The 17679-nt window shown below is 41.4% G+C and overlaps 1 protein-coding gene and 1 long non-coding RNA gene across 5 annotated transcripts in view; one reads left to right on the top strand and one right to left on the bottom strand.

The window, feature by feature from the left end:
• LOC146425689 (kinesin-like protein KIF2A) overlaps positions 1-17679 on the bottom strand; it is a 180572-nt gene that overhangs the window by 68023 nt on the left and 94870 nt on the right. For all 3 annotated transcript variants that reach the window (XM_085041595.1, XM_085041594.1, XM_085041593.1), the window contains exons 8-14: positions 16289-16343; positions 14345-14507; positions 9672-9762; positions 9465-9528; positions 8962-9053; positions 8526-8668; positions 7638-7842 (exon numbers count right to left, since the gene is read on the bottom strand). In XM_085041595.1, the coding sequence (XP_084897721.1) occupies positions 7638-7842; positions 8526-8668; positions 8962-9053; positions 9465-9528; positions 9672-9762; positions 14345-14507; positions 16289-16343 (813 nt within the window). The remainder of the gene's footprint in view (positions 1-7637; positions 7843-8525; positions 8669-8961; positions 9054-9464; positions 9529-9671; positions 9763-14344; positions 14508-16288; positions 16344-17679) is intronic.
• The window catches only part of LOC146425690 (uncharacterized), a 105888-nt gene that overhangs the window by 8666 nt on the left and 79543 nt on the right, over positions 1-17679 (top strand). Inside the window, exon 2 of one of the 2 annotated variants that reach the window (XR_014846521.1) lies at positions 3604-4040. This is a non-coding gene — a long non-coding RNA (uncharacterized LOC146425690). Of the gene's footprint in view, positions 1-3603; positions 4050-17679 lie in introns of those variants that run through there. The other variant, XR_014846520.1, reaches the window with a different exon arrangement.

The following is a 17679-nucleotide window of genomic DNA, read 5'->3' as shown; positions in this document are numbered from 1 at the left end:
GCAAGGCTCACTCACCCTTTAACAGCCCTATATGGCCAGTGCGTAAGTCCAGTGAAGAATGGAGACTGACAGTGGATTACCGTGGCCTGAATGAAGTCACACCACCACTGAGTGCTGCTGTACCGGACATGCTGGAACTCCAGTACGAGCTGGAATCCAAGGCAGCGAAGTGGTATGTTACCATCGACATTGCCAACGCCTTTTTCTCCATTCCTCTGGCAGCAGAGTGCAGGCCTCAGTTTGCTTTCACCTGGAGAAGTGTGCAGTACACATGGAACCGACTGCCCCAGGGGTGGAAGCACAGTCCCACCATCTGCCATGGACTGATCCAGGCTGCACTGGAAAAGGGTGAGGCTCCAGCACATTTGCAGTATATTGATGACATCATTGTGTGGGGGGACACAGCAACAGAAGTATTTGGGAAAGGAGAGAAAATCATCAGAATTCTCCTGGAAGCCGGTTTCGCCATCAAGAAGAGTAAAGTCAAGGGACCTGCCCAAGAGATCCAGTTCCTGGGAGTAAAGTGGCAAGACGAACGGCGTCAGATTCCTTCTGAGGTCATCAATAAGATAACCGCGATGTCTCCACCAACCAACAAGAAGGAGACACAAGCTTTCCTAGGCGCCATAGGTTTTTGGAGAATGCACATCCCTGAGTACAGCCAGATCATGAGTCCTCTCTACCTCATAACCCGCAAGAAGAACGATTTCCACTGGGGTCCTGAACAGCAGCAAGCTTTCACCCAGATCAAACAGGAGATCGCTCATGCGGTAGCCCTTGGCCTAGTCGGGACAGGACCAGAGGTAAAGAATGTGCTTTACTCTGCAGCCGGGAGCCATGGTCTGTCCTGGAGCCTTTGGCAGAAGGTGCCTGGTGAGACCCAAGGCCGACCACTGGGATTCTGGAGTCGAAGTTACAGAGGGTCTGAAGTGAACTACACTCCCACCGAGAAAGAAATCTTGGCAGCTTACGAAGGAGTCCAAGCTGCCTCAGAGGTGATCGGCACAGAAGCACAACTTCTCCTTGCACCCCGACTGCCAGTGCTGGGGTGGATGTTCAAGGGAAGGGTTTCCTCTACCCACCATGCCACTGATGCCACGTGGAGCAAATGGATTGCCTTCATCACACAGCGCGCCCGTATTGGAAACCCGAATCGCCCTGGGATTCTGGAAATTATAACAAACTGGCCTGAAGGTGAGACTTTTAAATTATCTTCAGAAGAAGCAGAGGAGAAAGTAGCACGTGCCGAGGAAGCACCCCCGTATAACGAGCTGCCGGAGAGTGAAAGACACTATGCCCTCTTCACCGATGGGTCCTGCCGAATTGTAGGCACAGATCGGAAATGGAAAGCTGCGGTATGGAGCCCCACATGACAAGTTGCACAGGCTACCGAGGGACAAAGTGGATCGAGTCAGGTCGCGGAGCTTAAAGCCGTCCAGCTGGCTTTGGATATTGCCGAACGAGAGAAATGGCCAAGGCTCTATCTCTACACTGACTCCTGGATGGTAGGCAATGCGCTATGGGGATGGTTAGATCGCTGGAGAAAGGCCAACTGGCAGCACAGAGGAAAACCCATCTGGGCCGCTGAGATTTGGCAGGACATCGCCACTCGGGCAGAAAAGCTGACCGTGAAAGTTCGACACGTGGATGCACATGTACCTAAGAGTCGGGCTAATGAAGAGCATCGTAACAATGAGCAAGTGGACCGAGCTGCCAAGGTGAAAGTGTCACAGGTGGATCTGGACTGGCAGCACAAAGGAGAGTTATTTCTAGCTCGTTGGGCCCATGGTGCCTCTGGTCATCAAGGGAGGGATGCAACGTACAGATGGGCTCGTGACCGAGGGGTGGACTTGACCATGGACAACATCTCACAGGTCATCCACAGCTGTGAGACTTGCGCTGCAATCAAACAGGCCAAGTGGGTGAAGCCTCTGTGGTACGGTGGACGATGGACAAAGTATAGGTATGGGGAAGTATGGCAAGTTGACTACATCACCCTTCCCCAAACCTGCCAAGGAAAGCGCTATGTGTTGACCATGGTGGAAGCAACCACAGGATGGTTAGAGACTTACCCTGTGCCTCATGCTACTGCCCAGAACGCCATCTTGGGTCTGGAAAAGCAAGTCCTGTGGAGACATGGTACCCCTGAGAGAATCAAGTCTGACAATGGAACCCATTTCAAGAATGGCCTCATAAGCACCTGGGCTAGAGAACACGGAATTGAATGGATATACCATATCCCCTATCATGCACCAGCTGCCGGGAAAGTTGAACGGTGCAACGGACTACTTAAGACAACTTTGAAGGCACTTGGCGGGGGTGTGGGGAATTAGCTAATAGAAAAAGAACATACAGACTTAAATAAGCTGTTTCTTAACACTTAACAAGCCGCTTCTTAACAATAGCCATATTCAGCCAACTATTAATTAGAGACCTGCGTCCAATCAGCGATCTAGGTCACCATGACTTTCCTGCAACATAGAAGTCGTGGGAGCTGTCGAGAATGCGTTAATTGGTAACAAATATGCAGAAATCAGGCATTATAGATAAACATAGATACATGTTAAGGCAAGTAGCCAAACTTAGGGCGTGGAAGTATATAACCAATAATATTGTACGATTACAGAATATGCATGATCTAGTTAACTACACTTTAAAACTGTATACTGTAGATCAATAAACTGAAGCTTGTAGTAAATCCATATTGGATTGTCAAGCCTCCGTGTCTCGGTACGGGGGAACCTTCAAAAATTGGGAACTGAACTTAGTAAAGTCCACCTGGATGGTTAACACAAGAGGTTCTATCAATCGAGCCGGTCCTGCCCAGTCCAAACCTTTGCACACAGTGGATGGAGATAAAGTCCCTGTGGTACACATAAGAGGTTTTTTAGGAAAGACTGTTTGGATTAGTCCCACCTCAGGCAAAGGCAAGCCCATCCGTGGGGTTTTTTTTGCCCAAGGACCTGGTTATACTTGGTGGGTGATGCAGGCAGATGGGGAAACCTGTTGTGTCCCACAAGGAGACCTTATCTTAAGTGAGAACTGTGTAGATGGTAATAGAATAAGGGGTGGATAATGTCCTAGGTTGCAATACAGATGTATTTAAGTATTCTATTACCACCAGCTGTGGGCCGTTAGCTGCTATCACCTGCTAATGACCCACTCCGGATGACAGGCAACGGGCCATCCGCTAGCTGTTATCAGCTGCTAATGACCCACCCCGGATGACAGACAATGGGCCATCAGGGACCCACCGTGTGACTCATGGACTTATCTCATCCCATTGTGGGATGCTTTGCCCAGGAGGGAGGAGCCAGGTGTTCCCACCTGGATATAACCTGGCCTTGGAACTGCCTGAGCTAGCCCTGTCTACTGGGTTCCCAGAGGACAAGAGCTACCACTGGATCTTCAGCTGGAGACTAGACCTTCACAGGATCACTGCTTCAACTGGACTACTTCAGTTGGACTGCTACCACCACCCTAACCGGGTGTCAGTTTGTATCTGACTTTGTCAGTGCTTTTTCTTGTATTATTTCACTTATTTTTAATTTCAATCTGGACTTGTGATCTCCCACTGGTTTGTTTTCAAACCAAAACAAACAGGTGGATGCCTGGAAAAGACTGTGAACCAGTGGGAGTCTCATCTAAGAGTTAAAACTGCAAAGGCCTTGCAAAGGAGAGAAAGGCCTTGCTCCTGGCATGGAAGCAGCCTGGCCTCGGCTCAGGAGAGTCTGCACAGCACCCTATGGACAAAGAGACTCATGTTGCAGCAGGATTCGAGCGGGATGTTGCTTGTGAGATTGGACCCATGCCAAAGAAGTTCCCAGAGGACTGTCTCTCGTGGGAAGGACCCCTGGCTAAGTAGAGAACCCCCTCTCCCTTATTGGACTGACCAGAAAACCCCTCAACCTGCCCCCCGGCTGTGTTGCTGGTTTGGAAAGAGGGAAGGGGGGTGAGTGCAGAGACTGCTTCTTAAGAGGGTGGGGGTGAGAGCAGAAAAAAACTGTCTGAAGAGAGAGAGAAACAAGTAGAGATAAAGAGTATTTGTAGTAAAATTGTGGTGATGAGTAAATTTGAGAATCTGCTCTGTGGACTGAGAAGAGACCCCACACCCTGCCCCCCACCCGGCTTGTTGATTGTAAAGGAGAAAAAAGGGGGTGAATACTATAGGTTCATAAGAGGGAGGGGGGAGTGAACAAAAACTGTATAAAAAGTTTATTTTTGCCTGCATTTATCCTCCAACTCTGTTAGGTAATTAAAATACTTTTTTGCAACTTTAAGCTTGGAGCCTGGTTCCCCTCTTTTCGTGCGTCCTCCTGGCAATGTCCTATCTCAAACCCATGACATATGCCTTGTTTACTGATGGGTCCTGCTGTCTTGCAGGAAAACAATGGAGATAGAAAGCAGCTGTATGGAGTCCGCTATGAAAAGTCAGAAACTGCTGAAGAAGGTGAATTGAGTCAGTTTGCAGAGGTGAAAGCCATCTAGTTGGCCTTAGATATTTCTGAACGAGAGAAATGGCCGAAACTTTCTCTCTATACTGATTCATGGATGTTGCAGTCTGCCCCCTGATATTGAGTTGTGTATTTCCCCACCCGTTTTCTTCCTTATATGTTCTCCCTTCCCACATGGTCTTGGCTACTCCCTCGGGTTTTCCCTATTGGTTCCTGTACCCCAACTCTGCCCATGTACCACCCCTGTGCCCAGAGATCACTGGGCCAATGTGCTGTCCCCACCCCCCTATCTTTATAGAAAACCCTAGACCCTCCGCCATGATGATGTCTTTGCATCTGAGGTCTTTCCCCATGAGGTCTTTGCCCATGAGGTGTCTTGGCCTCTGGGAGGGCTTTGGCCTCTGGTGACCATGTGAGTAAACAACCACCGTGGTCACTATGCATAGACCCTTCTCGCCTCCTTTACCACCGCCGCGTTGCAATCAGCAGACGAAACCAGAGCTAGCCATTGGCTCCCTGGCTGGTATAAGTGCAGTGACCGGCCTTCGAAGGGAGGGTTTGGTGCACTGAGGCGCTTACCCGGGCTGGGCAGAGACGCTCTCCGGTAAGGCCTGAGGCTTGCCATACCATCGCAGCAGAAGGAACTCATAATCGCAACACACAGATAGTGGCAAATGCCCTGTGGGAGTGGTTGCAGCAATGGAAGCAGAAAAACTGGCAGCACAGAGATAAACCTGCCTAGATGGAGAACCTGGTTGTGAAGGTACGTCACATGGATGCTCATGCACCCAAGAGTCAGGCCACTGAATAACATCAGAACAACCAGCAGGTGGATCAGGCTGCTAGGATTGAAGTGGCTCAGGTGGATTTGCATTGGCAACATAAGGGTGAATTATTTCTGGCTTGGTGGGCCCATGACACCTTGGGACATCAAGGAAAAGATGCAACATCTAGGTGGGTTCGTGATTGAGGGGTGGACTTAACCATGGACACTATTGAGCAGGTTTATTCATGAATGTGAAATATGCTGCAATCAAGCAGGTCAAGAGGGTTAGAGCCTCTGGAATGCGGGACAATGGCTGAAATACAAGTATGGGGAGACCTGGCAGACTGACTATGTTACATTGCCCCAAACCTGTGACAGCAAGCGCCATGTGCTTATGGTTGGAAACAACCACCAAATGGCTGGAAACATACCCCGTGCCCCATGGCACTGCCCGGAACACTGTCCTGGGCCTTGGAAAGGAAGTCTTATGGTGACATGGTACTCCAGAAAGAATTGAGTCAGACAATGGAAGCCATTTCTGAAACAACCTCATAGGCCAAAGAACATGGTACTGAGTGGGTGTATCACATTCCCTATTATGCACCAGCCTCTGGAAAGATTAAACAATGTAATGGACTGTTAAAGACTACACTGAGAGGAATTTGTGGTGGAACCTTCAAATGTTGGGATATACATTCAGCAAAGGCCACCTAGCTAGTCAACACCAGAGGATCTGCCAATCAGACTGGCCTTGCCCAATCAAAACTCTTAAGCACTTCAAAAGGAGATAGAATTCCTGTGCACATTAAAAATATGCTGGGGAAAACAGTCTGGGTTATTCCTGCCTCAGGCAAAGGCAAACCCATCCCTGGGATTGCTTTTGCTCAAGGACCTGGGTGCACTTGGTGGGTAATGCGGGAGGATGGGCAAGTCCGGTGTGTGCCTCAAGGGGATTTGATTTTGGGAAAGAATAGCCAATTATTTAAATTGTATTATGCTAATAACTATCCAGCACTGTGTATTACCACTTCTATGGTGGCTATACATCCATCATTGTAAGTCTCTGCCACTCCAGATTTGGGGATCTGAATCCAGCTCCCTTTCGATTGCCACATTAATGAAGAATGAACTTTGGAAAAGCTGAACAAGTGCAGCAGTGATGGAATTAGATCTGGCTTCAACATGCAACAATCCAATACTACATACCATCTTTCCAGTCCTGAAGGACTGTTATGACAGATGGAGCCCAAGGTCATGGACTAAATGAATTCAATGGACTTTTGTAGGGATGGTCCATAGACTAAGGGAATGGTATCTGTGTGTATATATCAAAAAGTAGGAAAGGTGATGGGGTATTTGAAAGTGTGGGACCTGGCATGATGTAAATGGTATGGAATAAGGGATGGACACTGTCCTGGATTTGGCTAAGATAGAGCTAATTTTCTTCTTAGTAGCTCATAGTGCTGTGTTTTGGATTCAGTATGGGAATAATGCTAATAACACTGATGGTTTTCATTGCTGCTGAGCAGTGCTTACCCTGAGTCAAGGGCTTTTCAATGTCTCATGTTCTGCCAGGGAGGAGCTGCACAAGAAGCTGGGAGGGACCATGGCTGGGACAGCTGACCAGAACTGGCCAAAGGGATATTCCATACCATCCAATATCATTCCCAGTATATAAAATGGGTGAAGTTGGTCAGGAGGGGCTGATAGCTGCTGGGGGATGGGCTGGGCATCAGTCAGTATGGTGAGCAACTGTGTTGTGCATCACTTGTTTCTCTTGAGGTTTATTTCTCTCCCTCTCTCTCCCTCACTCTTTTTCAATAAAATTATTATAATTATTGTTACTATCTTTTACTTTATTACAATTATTAAGCTGTTCTTATCTAAACCCATGGGTTTTACCTTATTTTGGATTCTCCTTCCCATCCCACTGGGGAAGGGGTAAGGGCATTGAGTGAGCAGTTGCATGGTACTTAGTTTCTAGCTGGGGTTAAACCACTACAAAAGGTATCTTTTTTTTTCTTTTCCTAATTAAAAAAACTCCTGAGATCAGTAAGTATATTTCCAGTTAGTATTTCAGACCTTGAGTATGAAAGTAAGTTATCTCTCCTCCCATTTTAGGTGTATATATAAAAAAAAGTGTTCAAATTCAACTACTGGGGATTTTGTTGGATTAGTTGTTTTTTTTTTTTAAACTACATGAAAATCAATAGCACAGTGTTTCTGCAATGTTTCTACTTGGTAATTACCAAGTGTTTTTTCAGGCATTTAAAGGAAAAACAAGATTATATTTTGCCTGTCATATCAGTAGACAATGTAGAGAAGCAAAGCCTGCAAAAACACTCATTTCAATAGTCATTGCTATTACATGTGGAAGGCTTTCACCTACTCAAAGGCAATGGAAACATTTCAGTTACCTTGAGTGCTAAAAGGCTCTTGTTAATTTCCGCACCTTCCAGTCGAGTCTGCCTATCTGCACTAGAAGTATCTGCTCCTCTTTCATTGCCAGCCAAATCAATCAGAGAAAATTTCCCATGCAATTTCCCTTTCCTTCTGAGAATAATCTGAAACACTGCATGGCTTCGAGATGAGTGTGCATTTGCAGATGTCTGGCCGGATGTCCTTTAACAAAAGAAAAGAAAGGAAGGACATATGAACAGGCAAAGGACCATATATGTTAAACACATTACCCTCAGAACATTTGTTTTTTCAGGGCAGAGTTCTGTGTTTACCCTAATAATTTGATGCACATAGTCTAATTATACCTATTTTTCCAATTCTTCAAACAGAAATGGAAGATTAGTAGCATTTTACTACCCTCTTAAAATCAAGAATAAGCAAATCTCCAGAGATTTCAGACTATCAGAGAGTTTATATGCAAAATACCGCATGTGGTACTTTTATTTAATCAGGCAGCAGTCTATCACAAGGCTAATTTTAAAAACAATAAAGCTGGATCTCAAAACCTCAACTTTTATACTTTTGTCACTACACATCAAGGCCTTTTAGAACTGAAGAAACTGGCAGTATTTCAGGTTATAAATTATGTGAATTTAAATCAGTAAACTGGTTATATAATGCATGCAATTCACATCCTGTAGAAAAATCAGTTCATATTTCTCTCTGGCTGAGAAACTCTAAACTGTCTTTATTCAAAAGATAGGCAGATTCCTTAACTTGCAGCCAACATTATCAAAAATACCACTGCATATTAAAAAGCCATCACTATGAAGAGACACAAAAAAAAAATCTTGTTCCAATTCTTTAATTTACAGTGAAAAACTGGTGAAATCTATGGGAGATACCTGCAGCTGTTGCCTATTTCAATAAGCTTAAGAACATCTTCAACACATTTGACTTCCCGTTCCTGTAATCCCACCACCTGGACTTGCTGTTTACCATCTTCTAACACTCTTAATTTTGTCTTCCTGTTCAACAAGTCAAAAACCTTGGGGAGAAGGGGAACAGAACAGTAAAGAGGAGCTTTAAAAGGCATTTTTGCTTCAAATCTCATAACAAAATATGCAAAGCATTCCACACAAAATTCTGCTTGAGCAGGGAGGTTAGACCAGATGACCCACTATGGTCATCTGGTAACCTGTGATTGAAAAGGAAGTGTAAAGAATTATTTGAAATAAAGCATTTAGTACAAAAAGGAAAAAAATCTTTTATGTGACAAGTTCACAATCTTGTTTGTGAAAGAGAAATTCCACCTTCCTCAGAAAAAAATCAGGTACTTACCTTACCACTATAGATCTCAAAAAATGTTGCATATACTTGAAGTTCTAACTTCTTATAATTTGGCTTCTTTAGCATTAAAAAGACATCTCTAGCTGTGAATACATTTACAAAATAAAAAGAAATGTAGTTATGTATTTTCATTTAGTGAAGACTCATTAATACATAGCAGTCTATTTTACAGCATCTCTCATATTTTGCAAGTGTAACAATCAAGTCAATCAATTAAGAAACACTGCAGTTTAAACTGCCACATTACGTTGGAAGATGCAGAAGACTCCAAAATTGTAAACTCAATTAATCACCAGTTATATTCCTTACATTTTAAAAGTTATCTATAAATATTTACCTTACTGTGTAAAAACTACACACCTAGGAACTACTTTTTATGTTACCAAAGCTCCACTGTAATGCAAAATATGTAGACCCTTATGTTTGTACAACAGGAAGTAGAAATGTATTGACCTCAACTAATTTGCAAAAAGCCAACAGAACAATAGTCTCACCTGCAAGTGCATATATTCCTTTAGAACAATCTTGGTTTTTTCCTGAAAAGTCACCACCCATAGTCTAAATTAAAAAACAAAAAAGACCAAAAATACACTATAAAGATCACAGAACTGCAACTTACATATTTTTTACTTATTAGAATTTATTGAAGTGTATAATACACAAAAAGAAATGTATTGCTGACATGTAGAGGAAATACTTACATGGGTTTTTCCACTGCCTGTTTGTCCATATGCAAAGCAAGTGGCCATTCCCTTTTCAAATATGGTCTCTACTAATGGTCGAGCTGTAAACCTTAAATGTAAAAAACAACAATATTTAAGAAATTTAATTACTTTAAAATCCCACACTACCACAAGGACAATATAAATTTTAAAGCCAGGAGTGACAAAACCGGTTCTGAACTTTGAGAGGCCAAAGGACATCTCCACATTAATTCCTGAACTAAAGAGGCTGCCAACTCTAAGGCATTCAAATCTCCTAAACAATTAGAGAAAAGCTACAAGGTCTTTCCCATTTCTTTTACAAAAATATTATCTTTCTTCAAACACTGAGAAAAAGAACTTTCTTGTTTTAGTGATGCAACATGGCACAGTTTACTACATGGAGTTTGGAGCTCCCTAAAGAAGGCATCATTATAAGATACAAAAGTAGGACAGTGCAGCAGTTAAATGCTTAAATTTTGCCAATACAAAAAATCCACTATAGTTTTTGCTCCCTAAATTAGCTTCCAAGATTATGTTTAGAAGACAAGTGGCCAAAACACATTGCATGTCTTAATATTTTGAGAACATAGTTACACTGAGACAAGGCTCGATAAAACATGTACCCAAGCTCATCAGAATGGAAAAATACAGTTATCCCTTAAGCATTATTTGATGTGTCAAAAACATTTTCCAAAGTCTAATTTTTCTATTTTAGAGAATTAATTTTTACTTAAATAAATGTATCTATTGCTCCTACTTCAGCTGCTTATCACCATTACTTCATGAAAACCTCCAAAAGCAAAGGGTAGCCTTATGGAGGGTTACTTCCACCAGATGATGGAGGCAAGAGTCTCTCTTTCTAAACTTTTTCCAGGTGTTTCTAAACTTTTTCCAGGTGTTTACAAATAAAGTATGTTTAGTGATAGAAACAAGAATGATTGTTAACAGAAACACTGAGGTATTACAACCTCCTTTCATTCCACTTTGGAACAAATGCAACATCACTTACAAAAATAACATGGATAAGATTGAGCCATTCAGCAACTGAGGGTTATGCAAAAATCTAAATTTAACTGAATCATCAGTTTTCATTAAAAATGTACCGGATGATTCCTGATCAGTCTTAGTCTTTCTTTTTTGCATCCTCCAATTATATACCTCTTTTGTCCTCAAGAGGATATTCCCAATCAATTTCAGGAAACCTATCCACCAAATAAGCACATTCCATTATCTCTGCTTAACTGAGTTTGAAATTATTTTGTGATTTATAAAAAATGGACTTAATTATATGTATTTTAAAATAAGGCAAAATACAAACATGTCTAGAAAGGTTTTTGTAAAGCATTATACAACTCGAAATGGTACCATGTCAAAACAGTCAAACTTTCCTTCTAGTAGAATCTTTATTTGCAGTCATGATCTTTCAGAAATATAAACTCTGATTCTTCTATAAAATTCAAAGGGCGTTTAAGTTTTTTAATACTAAAGAAAACTTGCAACTCAGTGTTGAGGCTCATGGATTCAAAAATACTTAAAATGCAGCTTAGGTAAAATAACAAGAAAATAAAGAGTAGTACATTTCTTGAGAACATTTTTCAGTATAGAAATATGAGTAATTTTAGTATATTGAAGAAAACTGAAGTAACTTGTCATACTTTTTCTTTTCCTATTGTGACCCTGACAGTTCTGGTTAGAGCAGAAGATGATACCTATCTTCACAATTGTGTTATTACAGGAGGCCTTGAAGTAGATTATCCTTCATGTAATAATCATTATTGTGCCATATGAGGGAGAAAAAAATGCCTGTACTGCTATACAGACTAGAGATTTATTGTTTCATTATGAATAGAGCATCTTTCAATATTTTCCCATATTACTATTAATTTATTATGCATGTAATAAAAATTTTGCTGAAGAAACTCAGTACAAAAACATCATAACATTGTATGTCAAAACCAGCCCTCACATTTAAACACTATGCTCGCAAAGACAAATAACATGAAGGAGGGAGATTACAGGAACTGGTTATTAAGGGGGAGAAAAACTATTGCAAGAGGCTGTAAGGAAAAGGCTCTACAGAAAAGCAAAACTTGAGACAAAGGAAGGACATGGGGTCTAGGCCCTTTTGAGCCCTTCTGAGAAATGTCTCAAACACTCATAAATGAAGCAACTGGAAACAGCCAGGTGTTCCATGACATATGCCATGAGATATGTGTCCAAGGGATTTCCATGGGCATGATGGCCTGCTAATGGGATAATAAGTTATCAGGTAAAGGATCTCTCTCTCTCTCTCTCTCCTCCAGCCTCCAGTGTTGTTTCACTGCATCTCTAGCCAAGTATTCTCGAATCTAAGTCACTTTCCTCCCCCTCTTGTGTTGGAAAAGTCCTAACAGATACTGACTCTTTACCCAATAAGTGGGCAGGGAGAGCCAGGAAGTGACCTCTCAGCTATTAAACTGGGAGAGGTTCGAGCAGTGCCAAGACAACAGATGTCTGGGAAAGGCCAAAGCTCAACTGCTACCCTATTTGAAGATGTGATCTCCATGTGACAGAGGCACACCTCACCAGCTAGATCACTGTCCCACAGCTCTTTACTATCAAGAAAGAAAAGATGCTACCAGTAGACAATCATTAGAGACAGAAATTTCCAAGGGCATAGCTTTGCTGTCTAGAAGTTTTTTCACTACTATAAACTAACAGACTAAAAATGTTTTTACTTTTGCTACACTTCTCCTTTTACTTATATCAAGCATAAGACACAAGTTTTCATTTTCAAGGCCTTTTAATAATTCTCTTATCCACTGACAGCAGGATACAGCAGTACACTTTGACTTCCTAATTGTTGGATTAAAACAAGAATTCAGATAATTCTCTGTCCCTACTCTTTAAGGCTATGGGAAGCATATTCCTTTCTAATATCAATATTCCTTGCAAAAATATTCACAATATTTAGACTGCATATCAAGATTATGACCTGTCATGGTGTCTAACCTTGCCTGCTACTGTATCTAATCCATTTAGCAACTTGTACAAGGTAAACAGCTACTTCTAAACAAGTTTTTTAAAGTGTTGTGTGCATTATTCTGTTTCAACCGTGGAAGTGAAACAGAAGAATAAAGGAGAAAATGAACATCCAAATACCATGGGGTCTCTCTGTGCTCTTTCCCCACCCTCTTCTGATTCATTTGCCTCCTGAGCAGGCAATACACACTAGGGCCTGGAAAGGTCTTGGAGGATGTGATAAACACATATTATAGTATTGGCTTTTTGCAAATATTAAAATGGATGCTATGTGTATAATGTTAATTTTTACAGAAGTAGCTTTGTTATAAAGATATTGTTGTGTAATAATAACTAATGCCTTTATTTCTGTTGCTAACTTAACTTAGACATAGTGGTGAAATAGCTGATATGGTTGTTTTAGAATACCTGTGGTTAACTTACAATAACTGAAATAACTAAACCACCTGCTTGGTTGGATAACATCTGAAGAACAGGGGTGACAAGGACCCCTGCCACTGACATTTCAACTATCAGCAACTGTCACCTGCTGAAACCACAGAACAGAGGGGTGATACACAACTCTCTAGACCACAACCAAGAGGACTGCGCACGCTCTAAAAAGGCAGATCAGAGGAGGGGTCATGCTAAAAAGTTCCTGGAATATGCAAACTAGTTTGGGGAAAGGTTTGAATATGTATAGTTGTTTATGAATATGTATTTGACTGATGCAATAGTGTCTTGGATTGATGATATGATAATCCTTTATCCCCTATCGTTGGCTTATATGCCCAAGAAAGAAAAAAAAAATGTGTGGTCCTGTCTCTTTAACTGCACCCAGCCGCAGAGAGAAACGCGGGTTGTTTTGAAAACATTTTCCCCAAGCCTCGCTCCGGGGGAGGATTCGTCGCCCGGCAGAGACTGCGTGCTGGACGGGGGTCGGAGTGAGCTCTGTTCCCGTTTTTTCCATTCTTCTTCTTTTTTCCTCGTTTGGACCCCTTCTCTTCGATCTGCTTTGCCACCCGGAGACCCAGGAGGGCCAGAGGACAGCAGAGCTCTCCAGGGAGCTCCACCCGGCCCCGGGTGGGGGCGAGGAGGAGAGGGACTGCGTCTGAGAAAAGGACTTTTTAATCAGGTTGAATAACTGCCTTTCACCTTGTTTCTCCCCTTCCCCTGTGCCTTGTAGGGCACTCTGCGTGGTTTTGTTAAATAAATAGTTTTTTCTTCACTTTCATCTGAGAGGTTCTGTTGTGGGTGGGGGAGGGGGTGTCGGGGCCCTTTGCTCTCGGAGGAGAGAGAGTCTTATCATTAACCCGGGACAAATAGGAAGGGTATGCAAGGAATGTCACCATTGGTAACAGGTGTGCCTCTGGCTAAGGCTAAGCACCCAGTGCTGTTACTTTTGCTTTATTGCCTTTGTCCCCTATTGTCCTTTATTAAACTTTTTAAATTCTAACAGGAGAGTGAACATCATTTTTCAGAGGAGAACTGAGAGCAGGATTCAGGATAAACAGAACTAAACCAAAAGTAAACAGGTAAAAGAATGGAATTAGCAATATACATATCTGATAACAGAGAGAGTAGAAATCCATGACCAAGGTAAGCCCACAGTTATTGACATCAAAGATATATGAGAAAAAAGATTCACAAAACCCCCCATATACACATACCTGTAAACCATTTCATTAGGAGTCATGTCATCAAAAGCATAATCAAAACGAAAAGTTTGGTTTTCTAGGTACCTTGTTAAATCCACCTTTTGTTTTGGTTCATGTACCATCACAACATCTTTACTAGGAATTGTTATTACATCAAGGTCTTTCATTAAAGTTTCTATAAAATAAATAAAATATATATATTTAAGTAGCAACACATCATTATTTTTTACATGTTTTCATTGTTTACACTCTTATTATGTCTCAGATAACACAGCTCCTCCAAGTAAAAACACTGCAATGGACTTGGGCTTCTGATACCTAGATAGTAATCTGCTAAGAGATTTCATTTTTGAAGTCTAGTTGTCCTATCTTACCAAGCACTAGAAGGTAAAGAAAGGTTGTACAAAGTTGATTAGAAAAACTAAGATAATTAATGATAGCACTATCATTATAGCTTCATTTTAAAATTTTGTCTTTTTATTTTTCCTAAATCCTTAAATTTATAGTCATATATTCACAGCTTTCAAAATGAAAATTGTTTTCATTCTATACAGACAGTTTCATTTTAGTATTCCTCCTGGAATTTTAAGTATATGGCTTTGATATAGAATTTCTCTAAAGTAAAATCATTTCTTTAGATTATCTTGTAAGCAGAAAAAGCTGAACATGCTAATGATGTTTCCTATCACTAGGAATGAACAAAAGCCATCTAGATGTGATTTCAATAGTGAGTCCCCAGGTTATAATTACTACATAGCACTACAATTTATTGTTAATTGTTGTATGAGATATGACTCAGCAAAACAAGAATCCAGAGATTCATTATATGAACAAAAATAATGATCCTTTCTGTGTAGAGTCAGGATCACTAATGTGTCCTACTTGCATTTCTATGTAAAATTTCTTAAGACATGCAGTTCAAGAACTTGATGTAGCTCTATGCAACCACATAGAAATCCTTTAATCAGTTAAAATACTGATCAAACAGCACAATGGTTACTACTGCATGACATTACACACCAACAGAAATATGCATTCAAGTGACTATATAATCAATTTTTCAACTGCACTGCAATAAAATAAAATGCAATTTCTCTGCAGCAATCACAGAGCAGAAATAAGAAATAATGGTGAAAAGATCTATATAAAGGTTAATTTTTTTCAGAAAAAGCTTTAGTTAAAGCAGTCAAAAGCTGTTTTTTCCTAAACAATTGCTCAGAGTAAGACATTTACCTGCTCCCAGCTATTTGTTATGACAATCTGTATTCCTTGCTAATGAAAATTTGAAATAGTGTCTCTGAAATCCACCACACAATTATATAATTTCTCAATCATAAATATATGTTACTGAAATAAAATCTTAAAATGTCAGTCTGAAGACCTACGTCCTGCAAAGTCAATCCACAGAATGATTGGTGCTGAGAACACCTTTGTCTATAACCTGCTAGCCCTGCAAGGATATCTTGGACACCCTTAGGCACCTTAAATGTTAGAAGACACCAACACTCAGGCACCTGAATTGTATCCTTGATGTCTGATTCAAGACTTGAAAGTACAAATATAAATGTATAAAAAAAAAGTGTAGGAAAGTTTTCATTGAGTAGCTCACTGATCAGGAGATCTCTTAAAGATAGTTTAAAAGAATGGTGATCCTAACACAATTAAAAAATACTGAAGAAATTACAGTAGAATTAATTCCCAGATGAACTAAATGCATCCTAGATGACCTTGGGAAAAAATTACACTCCATGAAATGGTGACAATTAAACGACTTTTCTCCCCGTCTTTATTCAGGTTATGATAAGTTTATAAATTTTCTGGGTGCCTCACACATATTGTCTAGTATAACAGAGTTTCACCTTTGATCAGTATTTCTAGATCTCTTTAATATAAAAAATATTACTATTGGAAGCAGCTTTTAAGAGAAAAAATCTGCAAAATCTTAAATGACCATACCTTTTTTATTGAGTGGTCGTTTTCGTACACAAACACATATCCTGTGCTCATCAATCTACAAAGGAAACAATCTTTCAGTGAAATATACCCCAATTCCAGCTATACAATATTTTACTTCTATTCTTGAGTAACAATATCATTTAAACAAAGATAAATTTACAAGACAGTGAGTCATCTGAATGTGTAAAAGCCCCTTGTGTCTGCACAGTAACCTAGAACCCAAAAGGGAGAACCATACATTAATTAAACTCCCTGCAAACAGTGATCTGATCCTGCAAAGTACCAGGTATGTCTTGGAACATAGCAAGCAAATCCAGGTGTAACAGGGTAGATATGCTATTGACAGAAATTGTCACAATATCTTTGATCATGCCCAGGTAGAATTCTCAGTCTTGAGGGGTACAGAAGATGCAAAAAGCAGAATCAGGACCCTAAACCTCAGAAAGACAAACTTTCAGTGCTAGTGTATGGTACCCCTCGGGAAACTGGTCTCAGAAGTAAAGGAGCAAATGAGACCTGGCAGATATTTAAAAGACTTTTTTCTTAGGGTGCAAGAGCTCTCAATCCCAACATGCAAGAAACTGAGCAGGGGATGCAGCAGGCCAACTTGGCTAGGTCAAGACCTCTTAGCCAAACTAATACATGAAACCAAAATGCATATGCACTGGAGGCAGAGAGACACATCCTGGGGAGATTAGAGGGATATGGCCTGGGAGTGCAGGGAGGGGATTAGGAAATCCAAGGCACAGCTGGAGTTGAACTTGGCTATGGACATGAAAAACAACAAGAAGGGTTTCTTCAAGCACATAGGACAAGAAAGGAAGATGAAAGAAACTGTATACCTCCCTGCCAATGAGCAAAACAGGAGACCTGGCTACTTGAGCCATGGAGAAAGTTGAGGTACTCAATGAGTTTTTTGCCTTGGTCTTAACTGCCAAGTGCTCCAGTTACACTGCCCAACTCACAGAATCCAAAGGCAAGGACTGAGAAAATTAAGTACCACCCACTGTAAGAGAAGATCAGGTTTGAGACCATCTAAGGAACCTGAAGGTGCACAGTTCCCTGGGACCTGATGAGATACATCCAGAAGTCCTGAGGGAACTGGCTGAGGAAGTGGCTAAGTCACTATCCATCATATTTGAGAAATTGTGGCAGCCTGGTGAAGTTCCCACGACTGGAAAAGGGAAGACATAACCCCGATGTTTAAAAAGGGAAATAAGGAAGGCCAGGGGAACTACAGACCAATCAGTGTCACCTCAGTGCCCAGCCAAGGCAGGGTCACCCAGAGCAGGTGACACAGGAACATTTCCAGGTGGGTTTTGAATGTCTCCAGAGAGGGAGACTCCATGGTCTCCCTGAGCAGCCTGTTCCAGTGCTCTGCCACCCTCAAT

This window comes from Lichenostomus cassidix, chromosome W (genome assembly GCF_008360975.1).
Source record: "Lichenostomus cassidix isolate B80296 chromosome W, HeHo_3.0, whole genome shotgun sequence".
Classification (NCBI taxonomy): domain Eukaryota; kingdom Metazoa; phylum Chordata; class Aves; order Passeriformes; family Meliphagidae; genus Lichenostomus; species Lichenostomus cassidix.
The sequence above is the reverse complement of the archived record's forward strand: the minus strand, read 5'-3'. Positions and strand labels throughout refer to the sequence as shown.